Raw genomic sequence first — 21,808 nt, 5'->3', positions numbered from 1 at the left:
GGCCAGAGTCTGCATAGCTACTTTATAACAACAGCCTCTTGACAGCCCTGCAAGCTCGTCACCAGGTCTAAAGATGTCTGATCATTGCTCCGTGCCACCCTGAACTACAGAACAATCTCAGCATGAATGCCCACCAGTGAGTGACACAAGCACTCCACATTTCCTCCCTGCCTTCAGGCTGGTCTCAACACAGTGCCCAGACAGATCCTGTTAAAACTAAGTCACACGCCACTGCACTCGGACTCCACCAACATCCTTCCCTCTTCTCAAACAATTCTGTAATGACCAGAAAGTCCTGCCTAATCTACTCCTCTAACTAACCAAATGGTAGGTCCTTTCACTGCTTGCCCCTGCCATGGAGGCCTACTGGCTCTGGACATTCCAGACTCACTTGCACATCAAGGCCAGTCTTTTTCTTGCTCTTCTTTCTGAAACTGCGGCTCACTCCCTCAGTTCCCAGTCTGAACATGATATGTGACCCTCAACCCTTCCTAGCCATATTTTTCCTCCCTTGTTTTCTCCATTACTCTTTCTCTCCAGCCAGCAGAGGAAGCATCTGGAAAACTCCACACAGACAAGTGTTCAGGTTCCCTACAGAAGCTCTATGCAGCAGCCGCAGACAGCCTTTGAGCACATGGTTTTTGTTTATAAGTAAATCAATCTTTCTGAAGAGGAAATTCTTCTCTTGTCCAAGCAAGCTCATGCTTTAGTGTAAGAGGCCAAAGAACTCAACTGCTGATTCTACCTAACCTCCCAAGGGAGCTGAAAGTACAAAGACAGAGACGAGCAAGAAGCCCAGAATGCACAGAGCGAGCTGCTGCCTTCCCAGGTATCTGTCTGTGTCCTACCTATACTAAAATAAGTGTTGGTCTTTGCACGCACTTCAAAAATAGAAGTGTATTAGTCACCGAAGTCTGGCTAGGGTATGAACCATTCCATCTGCCTAGGAGTTTTGGGAGACTGCCCAGGAATAAATTTAGAAGGGGGAAAAAAACCCTAAAAGATTCCCAGCCCCTGTTGAGATGTTTGTGGCACCCACATCCTTGACAAGACTATCACTAGCTTTGTTGGCTAACGTGCCAGACAAATACCGCTCCCGCATCAGAATTCCGGTGAGGCTCCATGTGCGTCTACGGGCTTTGAACAGAAGAGTTAAGGAAAACAGGAGGCGAGCCTGAATTCCTGTAGGCATCCCCTCCCACCGCTCAGGGCTACTGTCTCTGCAGCGGCTTCTAAGGCATCGAGAAAGCACGTTCACCTCTGTCATGTGCTTAGTATCTCTGGGCTTAGGAAGAAAGCATCTCCATCTTTTTCTGTCTCACAGCTGTACCCTTTTTTCCTTTTCTCCCTCCTCACGAAAATTTAAATATGGGCACACTCCCACTAGAGCTAGCAGAGCACAGTTTATGAGTTTTGCAAACCTATGGGAAATTCTTTCAAATTTCCAAGTTTCCAACAAATTGGCCTCAGTCATGGGACATTCTAGGCTGACTCAAACCACAGAGGGAAGCGAGCAGGCTGCCAACTCAAAGTGAACCCCACACTTCAAGACGAGGAGAAGCTAAGGTCACCAGAGGGGACAGGAGGCAGCTGCTGGTAGCAGCAGCAACAACAGAACATAGGATCACGCTATGTTTCAGCTCAGCTCTTGCTCTTCCCACTGGGACATTACCAAAAGCTGGCTGCCCTCCTGCAACTTATTCCAAAAGACAAGCCACGCTGACGAGAACCCATCCTAGAACCATGAAGAGCCTGGAGGTGTGACTTCAGCGGCCACTGAGGAATGTAAGCATGCGCTTCTCTTACTCCAGATGAGAACCACCAATAAAGGAAAGCTCGGACTCTCACTTCAGAGGACTAGACCAGAAGAATCGATGACAAGGCAGTTACTTAGGAAATACAGCCTGGCACCAAAACTTCATTCACTGTCTTAGAAAAAGAAGCAAAGATCCAAATGAGAGAATGAAGGATTCTGGTGCTAGGCAAAGGTCACTAGAACAATGTCCCAGGAAGCAATTCTATAATCGGATCCCATCCCATCCCACAGTCTGTAGTCCAGTCTGAAAGACTTTCATTAGCACCCCGCCCACAAAAAAAGGTTTCAGGCTTACATAACACATTATGAAAAGTGAGGGAAATAGTCAATATATTCCTCTGCTGACTATCGCTAAGTAAACAGTTCTGCGGTTAAGAACATGGATATGGAGGATGAATTGCAAACCAGGCTTAGAAGCTAAACAACTAGGGGCAGGTTCCTTAGCTTCTCTGTGAAATGTGCTATTTGTAGGGGCCATTACAAAGGCGAGAGCCTTCCTTTCACAGCTGCACAGTCAAGCATGAAAATATTGGCAGGGTTTTGCTGTTATCACTATGGTTGAATGCCTCTTATGGGCTAGAAACAAGGTATATTGACGTAATTAAGATAAGTGGTTTTCTGCCCTCAAAAGCTGGTGATCTAAGTGATAACACACGTGGCTTCACTTTCACTCATCTATGGAACATGTAACTTAGACTCTGGGATCCAGCCCTGTGGATCCAGTACCTTAAATTAATTCAAAACAAGCTTTGTGAACAATTATGAAACCTGAAACAAAACCATCTGTAACACAAGAGAAAAACCTTTCAGGACTTGGATCAGTAAAACATACACTTAATAAAAAGAAAAGCCACATGTTTGAATATGCTGTGTTCTCAGAACTCTAAAAGCATGAAAAGAAATGATCAAGCTTTTCAAATGGACAAATATTGCAATTTCACTAAAGAACATATGCAGCTGGGTGGTGGTGGTGCATGCCTTTAATCCTAGCCCTCAGGAGGTAGACACAGGTGGATCTTTGTGAGTTCGAGGCCAGCCTGGTCTACATAGTGGGGTACACAGAGAAATCCTGTCTCTAAACACAAAGCCAAAAAAAAAAAAAAAAAACACAACGCTAAACAAAACAAGTATGCTGATGGCCTGTGAGTACTGCAACGATGCTCCTATCATTAAACCTGGGAAAAACAAGGTCGCAGTCAGTCTGCACGACAGCTGGAGAGGGCCTCAAATCTAAGCAAGACAGGCAGCTCCTAAGGCCAGGACACAGCACCAGAACTCCACACTGCTGGCAGCAAAGCAGTCCCAACATTTTGGAAGGAAAAATAAAACAGAATGCAATTTCTTCTCCCCGTTACCATCCCACCACCATTCCAGGGCTTCACCCTTCTCCATCTCCCACTCCCACTCCAGGGCCTCCTGGGTTAGGTGTCCACTCCAGCACTGTTTACGGCAGATAACACACACCAGCTTAATAACTTTAAATTGGAGATGGCCCACCTGCTTTCAAATGGTGAGCGGTGTACCATATCCACCCAAAGGCGTGCTTAGCAACAGAAGTGCGTGAAGCACCACCACAGCCAAAACTGCTGGAAAGCATGTGCAAGAGCCAGACTCAGAGAGAGACAATGCACACTACTCATCTGACATTCTGGCGGCCTGTGACCAGACGCCCTCTGTCAGAACCTGAGGGAATCAGAAGCAGCCACATACAAAAGGGTAACAGAGATTAAACACACTTGTCAAAACTCACAGCACTATACACTGGAAAGAGTTGATTACTGCATTTAATTATTTAACCACATGTTAACTCTGTCCTGGGTGGCCATGAGACTATGGCATCATTATTCCTCAGGCCTGGGCCATGGCCAGAGCCCAGACTTTGACGCACAGGAGCAAGCTCTCTTCACTGCTCATTCCCCGCCCTCCATGCTGCTACTCTCTGGGAGAGGGGACCCTTTGCTGACCACTGAGGAACTGGATTCCAGGTAAAGGCACTTACAGGAAGTGCAGACAGGCCCTTAATTGTGCTCTAATGAAAGCATGAAGTCCTCTTAAACCACAGAGTGCTGTAGGCTGAGAGGCACCTGAGGAGCTCCTCAGCACGCCAGGCCATGGAGGGACTCTCCGCTTCTCTTTCCGGTTTGTATCTGAGATGGGGGCTCATGGGGTCAAGGCTGCCAGCAACTGTGTGGTTCCTCCTGCCTCCATCCCCTCAACTGCTGAGATTACACATGTGACCATCATGGCTGGTTCTCAAGTCCCCCTCCTCCTCTTCCTCTTCCTTCCCTCTCCCCCCCCTTCTCCCCTCCCCCCTCCTCTCCTCTCCCCCTTCTCGTCCTCCTACTCCTCCTCCTCCCCTTTTTCTTTTTGGTTTTTGGTTTTTCAAGACAGGGTCTCTGTGTATCCCTGGCTGTCCTGGAACTCTCTCTGTAAACCACACTACCCTCAACGTCACGGAGACCCACCGACCTCTGCCTCCAGTGCTGGGATTAAAGCCTGTGCCAGCACAGCCCAGCTAGGCTTTTCTCAATACAACGAAGAATGGAGGCAGAGTATAGGGGAGCCAGGTTTGTCAAGGCTTAATCATAAATTCTTCAGGAATATAGTTCAGCTGGTGGTTTCCTTTAAAGTGCAGTCTCTTAAGAACTAACTGAAATCATTTCCAACAAGCAAAATCGATTAAATAGTCCGTGTAACTTAGCTTTTGCATTAAAAAATTAATAATGACAACTTCATCTTTGCATGTTGACTAGTCAAAGAGAACAGCAACCATAAAGCAGACCTAGAAATAACAAAGACAATTTCATTTTTAAAGAAAAAGGGAAAAATTAAACAATACACCTTCCTTGTCAAATGATGCAATGATACTAACATTTGAAGAGGAGTTGGAATGCCTGGATTTGAATCCTACTGGGTTCTGTCATTCTAACTCAACAGTAAGTTAATTTCATCTTAGGTGACTAAGAAAATGGGAACTCAGAAGCAACAGCAACTAACTCAAAGACAAACAAAAGCCAGCACCCACTCTCATCCAAGTAGAGCACACCATTCCATACCCCTTCAAAAGGCATCTCCAGGTACCTCACTGTTTCAGTTTGAGGAAATGGCTCCCAGCAAGTTCATATCTTTCAATGCTTGGTTCCTAGCTGGAACCTAGTTGGAAAGGATTAGGAAGTGTGCTCTCAATTGTGATTAAAAACTACATGGTATTGGTACAGAGACAGGCAAGTAGATCAATGGAATAGAACTGAAGACCCAGAAATGAACCCACACACCTATGGTCACTTGATCTTTGACAAAGGAGCTAAAACTATCCGGTGGGAAAAAGACAGCATTTTCTACAAATGGTGCTGGTTCAACTGGAGGTCAGCATGTAGAAAAATTCAAATTGATCCATTCTTATCTCCAGATACAAAGCTCAAGTCCAAGTGGATCAAAGACCTCCACATAAAACCAGATACACTTAGACTAATAGAAGAAAAAGTGGGGAAGAACCTCAAGCACATGGGCACAGGGGAAATTTTCCTGAACAGAATACTAATGGCTTATGCTCTAAGATCAAGAATCGACAAATGGAACCTCAGAAAATTACAAAGCTTCCGTAAGGCAAAGAAAGAACACTGTCATTAGGACAAAACGGCAACCAACAGATTGGGAAAAGATCTTTACCAATCTTACATCTGACAGAGGGCTAATATCTAATACATACAAAGAACTCAAGAAATCAGACACCAGAGAATCAAGTAATCCTATTAAAAATGGGGTACAGAACTAAACAAAGAATTCTCAACTGAGGAATACCGAATGGATGAGAAGCACCTAAAGAAATGTTCAACATCCTTACTCATCAAGGAAATGCAAATCAAAACAACCCTGAGCTAACTAACCTCATACCAGTCAGAATGGCTAAGATCAAAAACTCAGGTGACAGCAGATGATGGTGAGGATGTAGAGAAAGAGGAACACTCCTCCATTGTTGGTGGGATTGCAGACTGGTACAACCACTCTGAAAATGAGTCTGGCGGTTCTTCAGAAAATTGGACATAGTACTACCTGAGGACCCAGCTATACCACTCCTGGGCATACAGCCAAAAGATGCCCCAACATATAACAAGGACATATGCTCCACTATGTTCATAGCAGCCTTATTTATAATAGCCAGAAGCTGGAAAGAACCCAGATGTCCTTCAACAGAGGAATGGATACAGAAAATGTGGTACATATATACAGTGGAGTACTACTCAGCTATCAAAAACAATGACAATAGGCAAATGGATGGAACTAGAAAGTATCATCCTGAGTGAGGTAACTCAATCACAAAAACAAACAAACAAACAAAACACTACATGGCATGCACTCGCTGATAAGTTGATATTAGTCCTAAAGCTTGGAATACCTAAGAAAAATTTCACAGATCATATAAAGCTCAAGAAGAAGGAAGACCAAAATGTTGATGCTTCAGTCCTTCTTAGAAGGCAGAACAAAATACTCAGGGGAGGAAATACAGGGACATATTGTGGAGCAGGGACTGAAGAAAAGGTCATCCAGAGACTGTCCCACCTAGGGATCCATCCAAACCCAGTCACTATTGCTGATGCCAAGAAGTGCTTGCTGACAGGAGTCAGATATGGATGTCTCTTGAGAGGCTCTGCCAGAGCTCTGCTGATACAGATGAGGATGCTTGCAGCTAACCATTGGACTGAACAAAGGGACCCCAAAGGAGAAGTTAGAGAAAAGACTGAAGGAGTTGAAGGGGTTTGCAACTCTATAGAAAGAACAACAATATCAACCAACCAGACCACACCAGAGCTCCCAGGGACTAAACTACCAAAGAGTACACATGGAAGGACCCATGGCTCTAGCCACATATGTAGATAATGGCCTTATCGGGCATTAGTAGGAGGAAAACTCCCTTAGTCCTGTGAAGGCTGGTTTTCCCAATGTAGGGGAGTGCCAGGACGTTGAGGTTGGAGTGTGTGTGGGAGTGGGAGCATCCTCGTAGAAGCAGGGAGAGGAGAGAGGGGGGATGGGAGAGGGGAAAGGGGGATAACATTTGAGATGTAAATACATAAAGTATCCAAGAAAAAAATGTTTTAAAAAAGTAAGTGTGCTCTCGTTAGAGTAGGTGTGTCCTTGTTGGAGGAGGTATGCTGTGGACTTTGAGTTTCAAAAGCCCATGACAGGACCTATCTACCTGTCTACCTGTCTGCCTGCCTGCCTGCCCGCCTGCCTGCCTGTCTGTGTCTCTCTCTGCCTGTGGATCAGAATGTAAAGCTCTACACTACTTCTCCAGCCCCACACCTGACTGCATGCAGCCCATTGCCCTGCCATGATGATTAATGAGTTAAACCTGTGAAATGTAAACCAGCCCACAATTACGTGGTGTCTCCCCACAGCAAATGAACAGTGACTAGGACAACACATCCTCCACCAAGTCCTCCTGCCATCTCCACCCCAAGTAGATGGCCAATAAACATTAGGGGAAAGCCCATGCAGGGTTATTAATCCACTATTATTAACCTCTGTATTTATTCATAAAGCGAATAAGTACTGTCATGTTTTTATACTTGAAGTGAAAGGTTAAGAAAGTTACATCACTGGCTGCTAATTAAAAGGAAAATAGGCTGATTAGATGTTCCAGCCAGTCCAAGGGCTAGCACCAAACCCAAGGAAAGGGAGAGAACTGACTCTTTGGGTCTCCTCAGTCACCAGGATGACATGCATACAGACACAGGCACATACACACAAATACAAATTCATGCACACTGGAGACTGGGTTTTCCCCTGAAGGGAAGAATTTCCAGCAATCAAGATGGCCCAGGATTGTGAGCAGAGCTGACGGGGAGGAAATTAAGTCAGCTAGCAGTGGCAAGTAGGCTACTAAAGAGACAAGGCTAACATCAGGACAGAGGTCTGACCTCAAAATAAACTTGTAGGCACGTAAGTAATAGTTAAAACCACAAGATTCAATGCCTAGAACTAAAAGAAGTGTTTCATGCAATGTCAATCAACCCTTCACTGATGGTGGCAAACTAAGCTGAAAGAAAGGCAGCGCTGTTGGTGGGGAGCAGGCTGATGCAGCCACTGTGGAAATCAGTGTGCACGGCTAGATCCCCTATGACTTGGCTGAGCCTGGGCACACACACAGGGCTCCACTTGGTACTGCGGAGACATGTCTCATCCAAGTGAATTGCCACTCTAGTCACAATGGCTTGGACCTGGAATCAGCGTGTCTATCAGCTGATGAGTAATGGACGTGAGATATGTATATACAAGGAACCACACTCAGCTGTAAAGAACAAAGTTATGAACTATGCAGTTACATGGGTGAAACTGGAAAAATATATTAAGTGATGCAACCAGGCATAGAAAACCAAGCACACACTTCCTCACGTGTGGATTCTAATCTCTAATTCTGAGTGTTCCACTTGGAGTACCCACAGAAAAAGCCATTGGGAGGGAAAGGCCTTAAGTGCATTGGGAGAAAACAGGTAACAAGAAAGCACAAAGTGGGGTGCTGAGTACAGAGATGCTTAAACAGGGAGGGTGGGGAAGAGGGTTAAACAGTGAATGGTGTATGAAAAGCTATATGGAAACTTACTATCCTGTAGCCAAATTTTAAAATGTACTTATTAAGAGAGAGAGCATTTCATGGGAGATTTTTCTGCATGACTTGAAAAGCTGCTTGCAGAAGCCAGGAGTTATTAAACAAAAACCCTAGTGTCAGATATGGGATGATACTTCCTTAGAAACAGCTGGACACAGAGACCCCAAAACCATACCAGCCCTTGCCATCCCTCTTAGTTGCCTACCAGCACTAACAAGTCTACTGCTGAAGACACCAGACCACCTGAATGCAAGACACAGACAAGTCCAGCAGGAACTGAGCAGGGAGAGTCCTCTTTGCTGGTCAGCATCCACAGTCCTACAAATACTAAAATAAGCTACTGGGGGCAATAGGCATCAGGGTTCTTACCAAGCTGTAAATCTTAAGTCTATCAGAACAACCTGCCAAGAGGTGTGCCTACTTGCATAACAGTCGCATTACTGTCATAATAGGAGTAATTAACTGCCCTCCCTGGTTGATTTGAGACCCACTCCACAGGAGGAAATTCGTGTGGATATTATAAACCTTGCCAAAAATATATAGCAAACAAGATCACAGGGGCGGGGGTGCACAGTACTGCTGCTTAACAAATGAACATGGCATCAACCTGCCTTCTGCAGGTTTCTAGGTAAACATTAATCAGGGAGGCCTCTCTGTCCAGAGCAACAGTGAAGATGCAGAGACTCATGTCTGTAAACCATGAGGACAGTAGCTGACTGATGAGTGCCAGGGTCTAAAGGAGATATGTCTCTTATCCCCTCTAAGGCTTGGGGAAACTGAAGGAAAACAAATAAAAAAATGAAAGGGCCCGGAGGTAAAAGGTTGTAAAATGGCATTGCTCCTGGACAAGACATAGCATTCATGAACTCACAGTCAGCTATGCATGCCTGCACTGGGTCTAGACAAGAATGGGCCGGTCAAGAGTCAGGGATGGGTGGAGCTCCGAGGGCCCCACACTATCTGCTACTGATAGATCTGGGGAGGGGGAGCCATCGCACTCACTTGTGTGCCTAACCCACCAGGAGAGGAGGTTATTCAGGATTCCACTGTACTGGGCTATCCAGGGTTCCACTCTAGTGGGCTATCCACGGTTCCCCTATACTAGACTATCTGGGGTCCCACTACATTGGGTTATCCAGAGTTCCACTACACTGAGCTATTCAGGGTTCCACTATACTGGGCTATCTAGGGTTCCACTATGGATAGTTCTAATCCAATGGTCACAGAGATAGCACTGAGTAAATTAAAGTCACTAAACAAAAACTGAAGTCATGATCTGGAATGGGAAAATGGCAGTAGGGGGAGAGTAATTGATAGCAATGGGATTAATAAGGCAGGGAGTAAAGTCAGAGAAGTCAGCATAGATTATATACTTATTAGAAATTGTTAAATGACAATTATTTTCCAACACTGTTTATTATTTTATGTGTATGAATGTTGTGTCTGGTATCTGTGGAGTCCAGATGAGGACATCAGATCCCCCTAGAAGTGGAGTTACAGATGGTGTGAGCTCCCACGTGGTTGCTGGAAATTGAACCTGGGTCCTATGGAAGAGCAGCCAGTGCTCTTAACTGCTGAGTCATCTCCCAGCCACACAAAATTACTATTTTTTAAAAGGCAGTGACATAGCTACAGTCAGATACTAACAACTGCAACAGAACTGAATTTCTTGAGAGCATTACCTGTCATCAAGTTTAATAAGCCGAAAAGTGTTCTCGGGCACAGGGGAGAAGGAGCACAACCCCAAATGGAATGCATTGAATATGGAACCATTGCCTTCTTTTTTTTTTTTTTTTTTTTTTTTTTTTTTTGTTCTTTTTTCGGAGCTGGGGACCGAACCCAGGGCCTTGCGCTTCCTAGGTAAGCGCTCTACCGCTGAGCTAAATCCCCAGCCCTGCCTTCTGTTTCTTATAAAACATTAGCAAGAAACACTAAAATATATTCACTGAATTATAGGCACTCCATAAATGTATTTTATAAGTCAACAGATTGACAATCAAATGACTAGCCTAATCCTATGCTGTGACACATATCTAAACCCCACTTGTCAGTAAAGTTATATTTAATACGATATTTTCACTTACCTGATATTTAGGCCAATAAAATTTGTCCACGTGAAAATATAATCTCCACCAAAGACCATTCCGATATACGTTATTAATATATTCTAAAAAGAAATATACGTTATTAATATATTCTAAAAAGAAATATACATTATTAATATATTCTAAAAAGAAATATACGTTATTAATATATTCTAAAAAGGAAATGGTGATATAGTTATATAACTCTGAGCTTTTGAAATGTACGTGTAAGAACACTTGCGATTCAAGTACAACATAAATAAGCATACAGTACCGGCGAAGGTCTATCATGTGAGTGTAGCAGGAGGGAGAGCAGGAATGCAGGATCTCTAACATGAGCTTCCCCATCTGTTTCTCTAAAGGACAAACATCTCATCTACGTGAAGAATACTACGTATGATCACCTTGTTCTGCCTCCTAGTGTGGCCAACGTGATTTCTTTTTCTCCCACTGGGATAACTGCTGACTTGTGAGAAAAGGGTACAAAAAAAGCGTTTTCTTTTTAAAAGTGAAAAGGAAGACTAGGTAACAGTGGTAACCTTTAATTCCAGCATCCAGGAGGCAGAGGTGGGTGGCTCGCACCTTGTGAGTTTGAAGTCAGCCTGTTCTATAAAATGAGTTTCAGGATATACAGGGCTACACAGAGAAACTCTGCCTTGAACAACTCCCCTCAAAAAACCATGAGAAAGGAAGATGGAGAGTTGACCAACATACAATGTTTTGAGGACTCTTCCTCGATAGCTTTAAAAAACACAAGAATAGGGTCAGGCATACACACACAGGCACACATGTGTGTTTGTGCACACAGAAACACAGACACACACAGACACATAGAATTTTACAAGTTAACTTCTACTAGGTAGTCCCTAATGATGATGACACCATGCACTTTGTATATAGGACTAGGAGGACCTGAGCTAAATCCAACTTGAAAGTCTTACCACTGACAAGTAGCTTTCACAGTACCAGAAGGTGCTATGCAAGCTTCCAAAAGAGGGAAGCAAACGATAATCCCACCCATGTGGGCTACAGTGACCAGCAGGGCAAGAATTCAGAGGCTGCAATGGTGACACTCAAATCGTGGTAGTAACCAGCAGCTATCTAATTGGATTACAGCCCACTTAATAATCATGCCTGGTACTGGAAACCTAGCCAACTACCCAGGCCTTGTGAAGTCATGGATCTTAGAGGAGCTCCTACTACCTCCATTTACCAGGCCAGCCTACTTACTAATTGCACTCTAAACACTTAGCCTTACACTCACAGATCAATGTGGCTCTCATCCCTCATCAAAGAAACCTCTCCTTGTAACTGATAAGGACCTTCCACACAGAAATTACTGGAAAGTACCAAAGAGCATCACATTAACTCAGAGCTAAGACTGTAACTCCCAATCTATGTAGCTAAGAGTCCAGGCTTTGCTATTCAGGATGTGACTTGGTGTATCCAGGGCAGGGTTAAGAATTTCTATTAGTAACTGGCTATTCTAAGCAACTTTCCTATTATACTGAGGGAAACATGGAATCCAATCTAAGGTTTTGCGAGGCTGAGATCCTTACATGGAAGCTTAAGGCAGCTTAAGAAAACTATGGCTGATCTCTGAAAGCTGTGATCAACACTATTTCAGAAGCTCCACTGTGGCTCACGAAACTGGGCAGCCATGGCTTAGGAAAACTCCCATCTTTTACTTGTAAAACGACACAACAGACAGGAGCAAAAACAACAGTGAACTAACCAATCATTTACTCCTCCCTAGAATTTAAAATGAAACCAACAGGAGGTAGGCAGCAAGGGAAGCACAGACAGCCACATGATCATGGTGGCATGGGTACCCTGTGCTGACCATGATGGGGCATGGACAGCCATGTGATCATGGTGGCATGGGTACCCTCTGTTGACCATGGCAGAGTGTTCCAAAAATCTAAGCAAATAGACCAGGCAGTTTCAATTAATTGTGGACTTTTCCTGCCCACCTCCTCCTGGGCTGAAGACATGGTACCAATTCTTGACCCATTGTGTTCTTGCTATCATCCATTCTGCTCTGGAAGTATGCATTTACAAAGCAGAACACAACCGAGAGTAATTTAGGGTTGGCAGCTCCACCCCCTTGAATAGAGACTGCCTCTATACAAGCTTTCTGAGAGATTTCATGCAACTGATTTGTTACATTTGGAGTCAAACTCAGACTTCATGATGAGGAGCTACAGATTGTCAGGAGTGTTAGCCCAGTGCAGTTTCTCCAAAGTTCGATGAGTCTTACTCCACTGGGGTGTGGAGAAAAATCTAAAGATAGCTCCAGCCTTCCCTCTCCATTCCCTTCTCCTTCCTCACTTTGACAAGGGCATCAGAGTGGCAACTGCTCTGCTCTTCCAAAACGGTCCTAGGCCTGCCTGTCTCGGCTTGGTCTCTCTCAGAAGGCAGGCCCACTTTGCCACTTGCCGCGGAATCTGACCATCTGGGCATTCTTAAAAATGAAAAGCTAGAACCATTAAGTCTGACAAAGAGGTCCTGGGTTCTGATTAGCTTTAGCAATACCAAGTTACCTGGGTTTTTCTGCCTGAAGGCAAATGATCCTCTCTTAAATAAAATGGACAGGAGGAAAGACATCCCTGGGAATGTCAGGCACAACTTTAGGAGCCTCAGATGTGAGAAATGCACAGGCATGTGAGGGCAACTCAGACAGAAGAAACCCACCTTGATCAGCTTCTGGCAAGTTCACCTCCCACAGAAAGTTAGCGCTTAGAGCACAACAGCTCTCACGGGGGACTGAAGAGATGTGTCTATCAATCTGTCATGAAAACAGTCTTTTCCCCTTTCTTCCTCTACAGTAACTGATGTGTCTAACTTTTCCCACATTCCCCAGAACTAAGTCACCTTCAAGTAGAGACTATGCCCTTGCTAAATTCTTACAAACTGATTTAGAAATTACCACTACATGTCAAGCTACTAAGCCAGCAAGTAGGAATAAGGCTAAGACTTAGGCTACTGACAGACTCTTTTTGAAACATTATTACTTTATTAAGATTGCTGTGCATATGACAGTGAGGGGCACTGTATGGATCAGCTCGCTCTGCCCACTTTACATGAATTCTAAGACTCAAGCTCAGGCCATCAGGTCACACAGCAAGTGCTCTTTACCTGCTGGGCCACCATCTGTCTCCACAGACAAATTTTAATTAATTTTTTTTTCTTAACAGTTTGTACTTATTTATTTTGGGGGGCACTTGTCCCACAGTATGTAAATGAGGTCGGAGGACAGATTGTTAAGAGTCAGTTCTCACCTTCTAACATGTGAGTTCTAGAGAACTCATGTCACCAGACTGGGCAGCAAGCATGTTTACAGTTTTAATTAGAGGAACGACTTGTACATAAAGCAGATTCCAAAAAGAAACTACTGCTCTTTCCTCTCACCTTAATGCAGCCGACTATTGTTGTGGTCAGAGCAGAGTTATACTGAGTACAGAGTACTGTAGCATACATCAAGATGAACCTAGGACAGAGAAGGAAACGGTCTGTTACAGGCTACAGCTTTACTGTCCCACAGTCCCTCACTAAGAGAAATAACCAGTGGAGGCCATGCAGGCTCTGAGCAACTGAGAGCTTTTCATGCCTGTCAACAGCTTCAAACTTTTGAAATGGCACTCAAGAGAAACACACATCTATTTTCTTACTGAGGTTTTTCCTGCTACCAAAACCATGAACAGCTCATTCACAATGATGACGGCTCTTTAAAGAACGTCCTTCCTGCTACTTGTGCAAGCCAGACAGAATGTTCAGGGCTCACAGGCCCCTGTCATCTGGGTACTTGCCATAGGGATAAGGTGACCCATGACCAGGATGATAGCAAGAGAGCTTCTCAATAGTGGGAGAAAACAAAATGAGAATTTAAGAGGGGATGGCAGGTCTGCCCAACAGCTACCTGACAACATTTCTAATGCCCAGGTCACAGAGGCTTTTGAAGCTGTTTCGCTGCATGCATGTCCGGGGATGAGCTGCAACTAAACTGACCAGCTAAAGAAAACACAGCTGGGAACTACAGACACCCTCTGCCCTTCTACACAGAAGCCAAGCAGCCCCAAACTGAGATGCCACCACCGCCAGCCACTAACAAAACAAACTTAGACAATTAAGCTCCAAGCCTGCTTTCTTGAATGTGAGGGTCAATGACGTAGTCAGAGGTCAGTGTTGAAGAATGAAATTATATAAATAGAAATACTGTGGCTGCTATCACACAGCAGGATGGTGGATAAATATCCATTCATGTCTCTATCCATCCATGCATGACTTCAGTAGCATATTCCCAGGGGCTATGAAGCCACCAGAATCTAGAAGGTGACACACTCTGGAAACTGAACAAGACACCCAGAAACAAGGGAGAAGACTCTAGAACAAATTTCTGAAACCTACTTCTCTAAGAAATGATCTGCTAAGAATGTATTAAGGCTTACTTACCCCATCACACAGGAGAGGGTGAACTGCAGCAGGAACAGGGCGTCGGCCCAGCCCTCAAACTCCATTGCCTGCAATAGATAAGAAAGCACTGGGTTTCAGAGCAGGCCCTCCAAACAGCTGTCAGTCATTAACTGAAGTCCTTCTGTTCAGTTGTCACCTCCCTGCTACAGCATCCAAGGACTGAGAGTGATTCTCAAGCGTTCCAAATGCTGGGGGATGGAGAGCCCGTCTTCTTTAAGGGTGTGGCCACTGATGGATGGTCCCAAACCCATGAGTACATGGGCAAGATAAACTGAACTGCTCGGTTCTTTCTAAAAAGGACAGGGAACACGAGCTTGGTAGGGGAGGGGACTAGAGATGTGTTCTAATGATAAAGAACAGTTGGTGGGCTTCTAGAAGACCTGAGTTTGATTCCCTGGAGGACTGCCTTCAGTGAATCTGACACTCTTCCAGACACTATGAGCACCCCCACACGTAGCGCTTGTGCGCGAGCACACACACACACACACACACACACACACACACACACACACACACACACATATACAAATAAAGCTAAATAAATTTGTAAAAAAAAAAAAAAGAAATTAGGAGTGGGTGGGAAGAGTGGGGTAAATATAATCAAAATAAATCCTATGTATATACGAAACTCTCCAAGAATGAATTAAATAGTATATTCTAAAATAGACTAGCAGATATGTGTACTTGAAATGTACAGGAATATAAACTTCCCCATCTTGCTATTAAAGAAAATGATCTTTTCTTAAAGATACAAGTCACACCTGCCTAGGTGTGCCATTTTTGCAAGTAGCTGTCGATCAAAGGCTTTGCTGACCGCACTGTAACGCACGGAAGCTCAAGTACAGCCCTAAGTTGCATGTGCAGCAAAAGCCAATCTGAAGAAAACTCGTCAATGAATGCTCTCCTCCTTGGAAGCTCTCACTCTGTTGTTTTTGCTGGTTGTTTTGAGCCAAATTTTAAGAACTCCAAAAAGAGTGCAGCGTCATTTTCCATTAGAGGAGGGTTAAGTAAATGTGAGAAACATTTCAGCTTTTATCTCCGTGCCAACCTGTCCAGCTCCAGCTTTCCCTGTATCCAACCAAAGCCCGGTTTGTGGCTGCCACAATACCAGGCTTTTCCTGCTCACGAAACCCAAGATGAAGAAGTTTCATCTCTGGCAGCCTTTCCTGTCCACCATGGCCCTGCGCACCCGTCAGGTTAAAGGCTCCTTCCTGAGGCTGCCGCTCAGCGAGCACTGCAGTGGTCCTCAATGGCCCCATGGCTCTCAGCTCCCACTGCTTTCCTGCACCACAGCTACAGACTGTGAGCTGCAACAGGAAAGACCCACCATTGATGTAACCTCATCCCTCACACAGCAATTACCCAGCTTGTTCATGGCTCTTTCTTTTCGAAGTCTATCATATAAAAAGAAAAACCATCAATACGATGTAATAACAACAGTAATCAAGACATGAAAAGTTCATAATCACTATTACAAGATAGGCCGACTCTATACCCAACCCAAGCACCCCCTGCTCATCGCAATCAAATAGGGGACCGTATTCCTAGCCCTGGACACCTCTCACGTCTTCTGCTAGCATAATAGGCCTGGCAGGAATGAAGATCTTCTAAAGGCACACTGTCTCTCAATCTATTGTAGTCTAATAGTGACTATTAGTGACTATTAGACTACTGAAACAATGGGCCCCAAAGAAATTGAAATTTCCCTAAGAATCTCATGCTGAGTCTGATTCCCAGCACCCACAAGGTGGCTCACAAGCATCCATAACTCCAGTCCAACCCAACACCCCCTACTGGGGTTCAGTGCCACTAGCACAGCTTTGCTGTCTAACAACTTTGGGTAGAACAACTGTATAGCACAAACTCTTTTCTCCTTGTGCTGGCATAACCCTGATTAATCCAGGTGCTGCAGACCTTGTCATGGACTCATCCATACTGTCACTTATGACAGCATTCCGCCCTGAGAATATAATGTAGTTTGCTGACTCACTCTCAAGGGACTTGCACTTGCACTCTTCCCACATAATTTGTTCTCTAACATACAGCTGCAGTGGCCACATTCTCACTGACCTTACATAAAACCTGGACCAGACTGATGGTTTCTTTTGGTGAGTTCATCTTGACTTTATAAGAAACTGCCAGATTGTTTCCCACAGTGCTGCACTATTTTGTGTCCTCACTAGCACTGTTTGGGATTCTCACTGCTCTGCATTCTGACACACTTACAACTGTTTTGGGCCAATCCACCAATCAGTAAGTGGTCTCTTGTAATCCTAATTTGTATTTCTCTACTGACTGACAAGTATTTCTTTTTTTTTTTCTTTTTTTTTTTATTAACTTGAGTATTTCTTATATACATTTCGAGTGTTATTCCCTTTCCCGGTTTCCGGGCAAACATCCCCCTCCCCCTCCCCTTCCTTATGGGTGTTCCTCCCAACCCCCCCCATTGCTGCCCTCTCCCCAACAGTCTAGTTCACTAGGGGTTCAGTCTTAGCAGGACCCAGGGCTTCCCCTTCCACTGGTGCTCTTACTAGGATATTCATTTGCAACCTCACGAGGTCAGAGTCCAGGGTCAGTCCATGTATAGTCTTTGGATAGTGGCTTAGTCCTGGAAGCTCTGGTTGGTTGGCATTGCTGTACATATGGGGTCTCGAGTTCCTTCAAGCTCTTCCAGTTCTTTCTCTGATTCCTTCAACAGGGGTCCTGTTCTCAGTTCAGTGGTTTCCTGCTGGCATACGCCTCTGTATTTGCTGTATTCTGGCTGTGTCTCTCAGGAGCGATCTGCATTCACATTTTGATCATCCGTCTTGAGTTTCATTTGTTCTAGGCATCTAGGGTAATTCAAGCATTTGGGCTAATAGCCACTTATCAATGAGTACATACCATGTATGTCTTTCTGTGATTGGGTTAGCTCACTCAGGATGATAGTTTCCAGTTCCAACCATTTGCCTACGAATTTCACAAAGTCATTGTTTTTGATAGCTGAGTAATATTCCATTGTGTAGATGTACCACATTTTCTGTATCCATTCCTCTGTTGAAGGGCATCTGGGTTCTTTCCAGCTTCTGGCTATTATAAATAAGGCTGCGATGAACATAGTGGAGCACGTGTCTTTTTTATATGTTGGGGCATCTTTTGGGTATATGCCCAGGAGAGGTATAGCTGGATCCTCAGGCAGTTCAATGTCCAATTTTCTGAGGAACCTCCAGACTGATTTCCAGAATGGTTGTACCAGTCTGCAATCCCACCAACAATGGAGGAGTGTTCCCCTTTCTCCACATCCTCGCCAGCATTTGCTGTCACCTGAGTTTTTGATCTTAGCCATTCTCACTGGTGTGAGGTGAAATCTCAGGGTTGTTTTGATTTGCATTTCCCTTATGACTAACGATGTTGAACATTTCTTTAGGTGTTTCTCAGCCATTCGGCATTCCTCAGCTGTGAATTCTCTGTTTAGCTCTGAACCCCATTTTTTAATAGGGTTATTTGCCTCCCTGCTGTCTAACTTCTTCAGTTCTTTGTATATTTTCGATATAAGCCCTCTATCTGTTGTAGGATTGGTAAAGATCTTTTCCCAATCTGTTGGTTGCCGTTTTGTCCTAACCACTGTGTCCTTTGCCTTACAGAAGCTTTGCAGTTTTATGAGATCCCATTTGTCGATTCTTGATCTTAGAGCATAAGCCATGGGTGTGTTGTTCAGGAAATTTTTTCCAGTGCCCATGTGTTCCAAATGCTTCCCTAGTTTTTTCTTCTATTAGTTTGAGTGTATCTGGTTTGATGTGGAGGTCCTTGATCCACTTGGACTTAAGCTTTGTACAGGGTGATAAGCATGGATCGATCTGCATTCTTCTACATGTTGACCTCCAGTTGAACCAGCACCATTTGCTGAAAATGCTATCTTTTTCCATTGGATGGTTTTGGCTCCTTTGTCAAAAATCAAGTGCCCATAGGTGTGTGGGTTCATTTCTGGGTCTTCAATTCGGTTCCATTGGTCTATCTGTCTGTCTCTGTACCAATACCATGCAGTTTTTATCACTATTGCTCTGTAATACTGCTTGAGATCTGGGATAGTGATTCCCCCTGAAGTCCTTTTATTGTTGAGGATAGTTTTAGCTATCCTGGGTTTTTTGTTATTCCAGATGAATTTGCAAATTGTTCTGTCTAACACTTTGAAGAATTGGATTGGTATTTTGATGGGGATTGCATTGAATCTGTAGATCGCTTTTGGTAGAATGGCCATTTTTACTATATTAATCCTGCCAATCCATGAGCATGGGAGATCTTTCCATCTTCTGAGATCTTCTTCAATTTCTTTCTTCAGAGTCTTGAAGTTCTTATTGTACAGATCTTTCCCTTGCTTGGTTAAAGTCACCCCGAGGTACTTTATATTATTTGGATCTATTATGAAGGGTCTGACAAGTATTTCTAACATGCTTATTTATATTAGTATTTCTTTTATGAAACATCTGCACCAATACTTTGCTCTGTGTGTGAGACATGTACATACCCGTGTGTCGTGCTGCACACGCCTGCATCTGCACATGCAGCCATGCAGAGGCCAGAGCAAGACCTGAGAGGCCATATTCTCACCCTCCATCTTCTGCTTTGAAACAGGGTCTCTCACAGAACCCAGGAAGCTCCATTTTGAGCCAGGCTGCCTAGCCAGTGAGGTCCATTTGCCTCTCCCCCTCAGCTGCTTTAGTATACACAGCCCTGCCTGTTGCTGTTGTTATTTGTCTTGTACGTGGATGCTGGGGACCCAAAATCAGGCTCTTACACACTGAGCCATCTCCCCAGTCCTTCCACAAATCCTACTTACTTCTCTGGGGAAGAGAATGCATGTGCTATGTGTTGGGGTCAGAAGAAAAGTTTGAAAAGTTGGGTCCTACTTCTACTTCAAACTCAGGTCATTGGTCTTGGTGGCAAGTACCTTTACCCACTAAGCCATCTCTCTAGTCCCTCCAAAATCTTGTCTTCCAATGACTGGTTTCTACGGGGTTTTAGATGCATTCTCAGTAAATACCCTTATTAATAATAGGTCCTACACATGAGCACATGACCACATAAGGGGAAAGTCATCAGCATTACACCCCGAGCTCTTTCTCTCGGCTCTACACGTGGGTGTGCAGCTCTGACATCTTGGGGCACTGTGCTAAGGAGTTTATTCATGTTTGCCACTGGTGAAAGTAAACTAAAACAGTCAAAGTACTGCCTGCTATTTACAGGGGGCTTCTGCCCACATCATGCTATTTGACTGTCAGAACACTCATGTGAGAGGGAGTAAAGCTCTCCTTATCCCTACAAGACAACACTCAACTAATAGCAGGTCACTGAACTAATATAGATAGGTCTGAGTTTGCAAACTCCAAGCCTTAAGGCTCTCTTTATATAGAACACTAGTTTTTATTCTAGTAATGAATAGTCAAAGGCAACAAAGAATTCTCCTGGGATCCCTGCTCCTTTCCATAAGTATTTGGCTTGCCCCTGAAGAAAGTTAGTCAACCTGCTGTATTCTGGCTTTAGCACAGGAATAGATCTTCGGCTGTAACTATGGCAAGAAGCAGCCACTTGAAAACAGCTGTAGAAAGAATATGACTCAAGCTGTCCCTACAACACACAAGGATCTGCTCACTCTGCCACAAGAGGGCATTAGAGAGGAGGGAGGGAGGGAGGGAGGGAGGGAGGGCAATAAAAGCTACTCCTTACTAAGTGTCTCAACTATGCACTAAACTCAGAAGCACACAATTACCATGCTCATAGGTGTGTGTCCTGCCCTATAGTCGAGTCATCCCATCTATGCCGAGCAAGAAAGGAAACCAGGGAAACTGAGACACTGGAAAGGGAAAGAAGCCCTTAAGGTCTGCTCTGTATTTGCTGCTGCACAAAGTGTCAAAGTTTTCAACACAGATGCTCAGTTGCTAAAATCCTCTTATGTCAAACACAGGTTTTGAAAAGAACAAATGGACTGTGCTTGCTTTCAGTCAGAATGCATGTAATCTTTGGATGTGCCCATATTAGCTCTCCTCCTTCAAGTAAACCTGAACAAGGTCCCTCCATACCACTTCATACTTTTGTTTATAAAAGAGAATCCAAGAGAAGTAAGACAGCTCACATATTTTTTACTTTTTTGACTGAGTCTTACTATATATCCCTGTCTAGTTACAACTCTATGTAGGCTAGGCTGATCTAGAACTCACAGAGATCTGTCTCTCTCTGTTTTCCAAGTGCTGGGATTAAGGGCATGTGCCATCACTCTCTAATTTTTTACTTCATTTTAAAAAATGAATTTGTAGGCACTGCTTAATCTTGTCGAGACTTCCTAGAAGAAAGCTGTCTATGAAGACTGAGCTACTGACTAGAACTTCTGACTAGTGGAATGGCTGGAACGTTGCAGGTCCAAACTTCTCTCAGGCTAGCTTTAAACCAGGATTAGCCATTATTAGTCCAGCTCTGTGTAGGAACTAACATCATATGACTACCAAATAACAACACTTTGGAATCTACTAATGTAGCAGACTACCAGCTTCTACCAACACAAAGGCTAAAGTATCATGAGAAACTGTGAGCCTCCCCCATCTTCCTGAAACACCTCCCTGAAGTGCCCACCATGATCCATTTAAACTTGCCTTGGTTTATGACTTCCTTTTTTCCTTAAAACCATAAAACTTACTGACGTCACTTCCACACTGGTATATTATATTTGGGGCAGCATAAACTGTGTTCCTGGGCCCTGGTCACTAAAGTTTGGCTCTAGAATAAATTACCTTTCATTCACTGAAAGGTAAGAGCTTGCTTTTGCACCAACAATCTTCAAACCTGAGAAATGTAACT

The 21,808-nt window shown here is 44.1% G+C and overlaps 1 protein-coding gene across 1 annotated transcript in view; it reads right to left on the bottom strand.

Moving 5' to 3' along the window:
• Slc35d1 (solute carrier family 35 member D1) overlaps nt 1–21,808 on the bottom strand; it is a 49,822-nt gene that overhangs the window by 7,342 nt on the left and 20,672 nt on the right. The window contains exons 9-11 of the mRNA XM_032901359.1: nt 14,960–15,027; nt 13,919–13,997; nt 10,508–10,590 (exon numbers count right to left, since the gene is read on the bottom strand). Of these exons, the coding sequence (XP_032757250.1) occupies nt 10,508–10,590; nt 13,919–13,997; nt 14,960–15,027 (230 nt within the window). The remainder of the gene's footprint in view (nt 1–10,507; nt 10,591–13,918; nt 13,998–14,959; nt 15,028–21,808) is intronic.

Source organism: Rattus rattus, chromosome 1 (genome assembly GCF_011064425.1).
Source record: "Rattus rattus isolate New Zealand chromosome 1, Rrattus_CSIRO_v1, whole genome shotgun sequence".
Lineage (NCBI taxonomy): Eukaryota > Metazoa > Chordata > Mammalia > Rodentia > Muridae > Rattus > Rattus rattus.
This window is presented reverse-complemented; position numbering and strand designations above follow the sequence as displayed.